The sequence below is a fragment of the Notothenia coriiceps genome, unplaced genomic scaffold (genome assembly GCF_000735185.1).
Source record: "Notothenia coriiceps isolate Sejong01 unplaced genomic scaffold, NC01 NC01_scaffold00000339, whole genome shotgun sequence".
In the NCBI taxonomy this organism is placed as follows: domain Eukaryota; kingdom Metazoa; phylum Chordata; class Actinopteri; order Perciformes; family Nototheniidae; genus Notothenia; species Notothenia coriiceps.
In genome coordinates, this window is record NW_011333040.1 from 4021937 (window position 1) to 4022817 (window position 881).

The following is an 881-nucleotide window of genomic DNA, read 5'->3' on the forward strand; positions in this document are numbered from 1 at the left end:
ACACACACACACACACACACACACACACACACACACACACACACACACACACACACACACACACACACACACACACGAGTGTTATCCGTGTACGGGACACCATGTGTGTCAGTTCTTGTGGAGAACAATTGGAAATGTTCATTTATTCTGCGTCAGTACTAACGACATGGAAAAGGCCTGAATCCTTCAACAGATCACACACTCTTCACTTCACTCGCTTTGTGACTTCAACCAGAGGGAAACACTTCCACATCCTCTGATTGAGAAGTGGAAAACATGGAGTGACGGTAATGGGAAGCAGGGCGTCACGAGAAAGTACCTGAATACAAACAACAGGAAACGTGCGCTCGCTCGCTCACACACACACACACACACACACACACACACACACACACACACACACACACACACACACACACACACACACACACACACACACACACACACACACACACACACACACACGGCTGAGGCAGAGTAGGAAACTGACACTGCAATAACAGGAAAATGCAAAAAATAAAGTGCTCAGACGAGAGATTAGAACTATGAGCTTCTTTAANTGGGCCAGGTACTCCAGCATGAAGGCGAGTACATGGACAGGAGGGAACGGGACGTACGTCGACTCAACGGGTTAGGCCCAAACTACTACTTACGGTAACGACCCCGCCCCCCGAAAAAACTAAGTACAAGGGTACGAAAAGAAGTAACTAGGAAAAGCGAAAAAAAAAGAATTTAGGAAACCTGTAAAAAAAAGGAATTTAGGAAAACTCAAAAAATAAATTAGTTTTGAATACTGAAAACGTAAAATACTAGAAACTGGAAAAAAACTAAGTATTCAAATAATCAAAATAATAGTATAAAAAGTTGGAAATAATTGAAAA

At 42.7% G+C, this 881-nt stretch overlaps 1 protein-coding gene across 1 annotated transcript in view; it reads right to left on the reverse strand.

The window, feature by feature from the left end:
- Nucleotides 1-168, reverse strand: part of LOC104950227 (tyrosine-protein kinase CSK-like) — a 1257-nt gene extending 1089 nt beyond the window's left edge. The window contains exon 1 of the mRNA XM_010776717.1: nt 164-168. Within this exon, the coding sequence (XP_010775019.1) occupies nt 164-168 (5 nt within the window). The remainder of the gene's footprint in view (nt 1-163) is intronic.
- Nucleotides 169-881: the final 713 nt, after the last annotated feature.